This window comes from Lathyrus oleraceus, chromosome 1, assembly GCF_024323335.1.
Source record: "Lathyrus oleraceus cultivar Zhongwan6 chromosome 1, CAAS_Psat_ZW6_1.0, whole genome shotgun sequence".
NCBI lineage: Eukaryota > Viridiplantae > Streptophyta > Magnoliopsida > Fabales > Fabaceae > Lathyrus > Lathyrus oleraceus.
Genome location: NC_066579.1, coordinates 404,590,698 through 404,593,274, shown reverse-complemented (window position 1 = coordinate 404,593,274; position 2,577 = coordinate 404,590,698). Strand labels below are relative to the sequence as shown.

At 31.7% G+C, this 2,577-nt stretch overlaps 1 protein-coding gene across 1 annotated transcript; it reads right to left on the bottom strand.

Moving 5' to 3' along the window:
• Positions 1-331: 331 nt before the first annotated feature.
• LOC127111582 (uncharacterized) lies at positions 332-2,577 on the bottom strand. The gene is made up of 5 exons (XM_051046189.1): positions 2,471-2,577; positions 1,821-2,263; positions 1,501-1,752; positions 1,192-1,326; positions 332-711 (listed from the first exon to the last, which is right to left on the bottom strand). Exons 1-5 carry the CDS (start codon positions 2,575-2,577, stop codon positions 332-334), a joined length of 1,317 nt encoding a protein of 438 aa, XP_050902146.1.

Sequence of the window (2,577 nt, the reverse complement as noted above, 5' to 3'; positions counted from 1 at the left end):
TAATTGTATTCACCGACAATCATACTCCATCATAAAAAGTATAGTTACTTGAAGTTACACCACTCCAAGAATTTCCACAGTCTTCACAGATATCGTAGTTTTAAAAACTACCATACACCACCAGGGGCGGAGCCAGAAATTTTGAGTAGTGGGGTCAATATAAATATAACATTTCGTTTAAAAAAATATAAATATAAATTATAATTGTTCTCTACGATTTTTCATGTTCTGAAAATATTGAATGATTTTTCTGATTTTCAACATCAACAAAAATATCTCTCTCAATGTAAGTAACTAAGCAATCATTTAATTAATCATCACCCATGCGATTTCACATTCGATTCTTGATAATATTCATAGCAGAGAAAGCTCTTTCAGTTGTTGCAGTTGCCACCAGTAATATCAGAGATAACTTTAAAAGCAAATATACCAACGGGTACACAATATGTTTTTTGGTCTCTACGAGCTTGATAGAAAGATCACCAATCCCCTCTAATTTTGAAAATTCACTGTCAGAGCATACATCTAAGAAATAGTTTTCAATCTGACAATCTAGTGTCAATAATTCAACTTGAGAAAACTCTGAAGGATAAAATTGAGCTAAATGAATCAACCTCTCCTTATCAAATGCAGAAAATGAATCTCTTGGACTTAAACAAGCTACGAAAAGGAGCAACTCAGTATTCACTTCTGTAAAATGATTGTTCAACTCTTGAAATTATCGATCGATCACTTCATAAAACAATCCAACTTAAAAATTGTGTAAATTAGATACTTTCTCTATTTTTCTCTTTGACTTTTTTTGTGTCGGTTGAAAAGTGTCATCCATGTCTGGAATGTCAATATCATTATGCTCACAAAATAATGAAACATCATTCAACAAAGAATCTCAACCATTATCTCTTATAGCTTGTAGCCTTATTTTGGACACTTTTACTAACTTCATAGCATTTACAATATCTTGATCACTTCTTTGTAATGTTTGAGATAAATCATGTGTAATTCCTAAAACTATTTTCATCAAGTGCAAGATGAAAATAAATTCAAAAGATTGCATATAATTCATCAGCATTAGTGCTTCACCTTTTCTATCTAAATTTGTTCCATCTTCCTCAACCATTTCTAGCACATCAATCATAGAAGAGAATAGAGAAAATATACTAAGTAATGTACCATAATGTGAGCTCTATCTCATTTCCTCCATCTTCTTAATTGTCATTTCTTGATTCAAGCCATGTCCGCTAGAGATTTCTCCATGTTCCAATGTTTGTTTCACCTTTGTAGCTTGACTTTCACGAATATCTCGACGTTTACATGATGCTCCAACAACATTATATAAATTAGCAACCAAATTAAAAAATAAAGCAATTTTAGAATGCTTTTTTGCTAATGTCACAAGAGCTGATTAGAGTTGATGGGCAAAACAATGAATAAAAAATGCAGAACAATTCTCTTTAAAAATCAAGCTTTTTAGACCATTGTATTCACCCTGCATATTACTTGCTCCGTCATAGCCTTGTCCACGTATCCTTGACAAACTTAATCCATATTTTGCAAATAATGACTCCAAACCCGATTTCAATGTTAGAGCACTAGTATTTGAAACATGAATAACACCAAGAAAACGCTCAATAACTTTTCCTTCATTATTTAGATAACGTATAACCACAACCATTTGCTCATTCACTGAGATATCACGAGATTCATCAATTAAAATAGCAAATAAATCATCTCCAAGATCATTCAGTATAACTTGAGTAGTGATCGTTGCAGCAGCTTTAACAATATCCTTTTGAATATCAGGAGATATTAATTTCCACGACAAGTTTTCCAAACTTTATAAATATCTTCATTATGGTTAACAAGAAAATTCATAAGTTCAAGAAAATTCCCCTTATTTCTGGATGAAATTGACTCATCATTACCACGAAAAGCTAAATTTTCTGCTAATAAATATCGAATGCAATCAATTATATCTGTCAAATGAATTCGATATTCCTCTTTAACTTGATTGGATTGTTTACACAAGACACCTTCAATGTGTTGCTTTTGTTTCATTAGAGCTTGACAGTTTCTCCATGCTTGATTATGAGAGTTATTTACATCTCCAAGATGAACTCGAAATCTTTCACTTTTTTTCCAATTTGTAAAGCCTTCTGTTATAAAGGCATCACCGCAACCTTTATGTTCTTCAAGATGTGACCTCATAAGATAATAACATACACAATATGCAGCATCCTCACTTTGACTATATTCCAACCAACTATCATATTTTAAATATCAATCTGAATTAAACTTACGAAAGGTATCTCCAAGTTTTCTTTATGGAAAAATAATTTCTTTTGGTTGATAAGGATCATTTTGCAAATAATATCTCATAATTTCATCTCTATCACTTGGATGATAATCTGACATTTTTTGCCTTAAACCAGGATAGTTAGGAAGTTTTACCAATTCAAATTGCAAAAACCTTTTTTTCATGGGAGGATCCAGTTTGGGGCTTCGACGTTCATTAGGTGTTTGAGGATTAAGAGTTGATGATTGCTCTGTTGCTTTTCTTTTGAAATACTTTTCCAT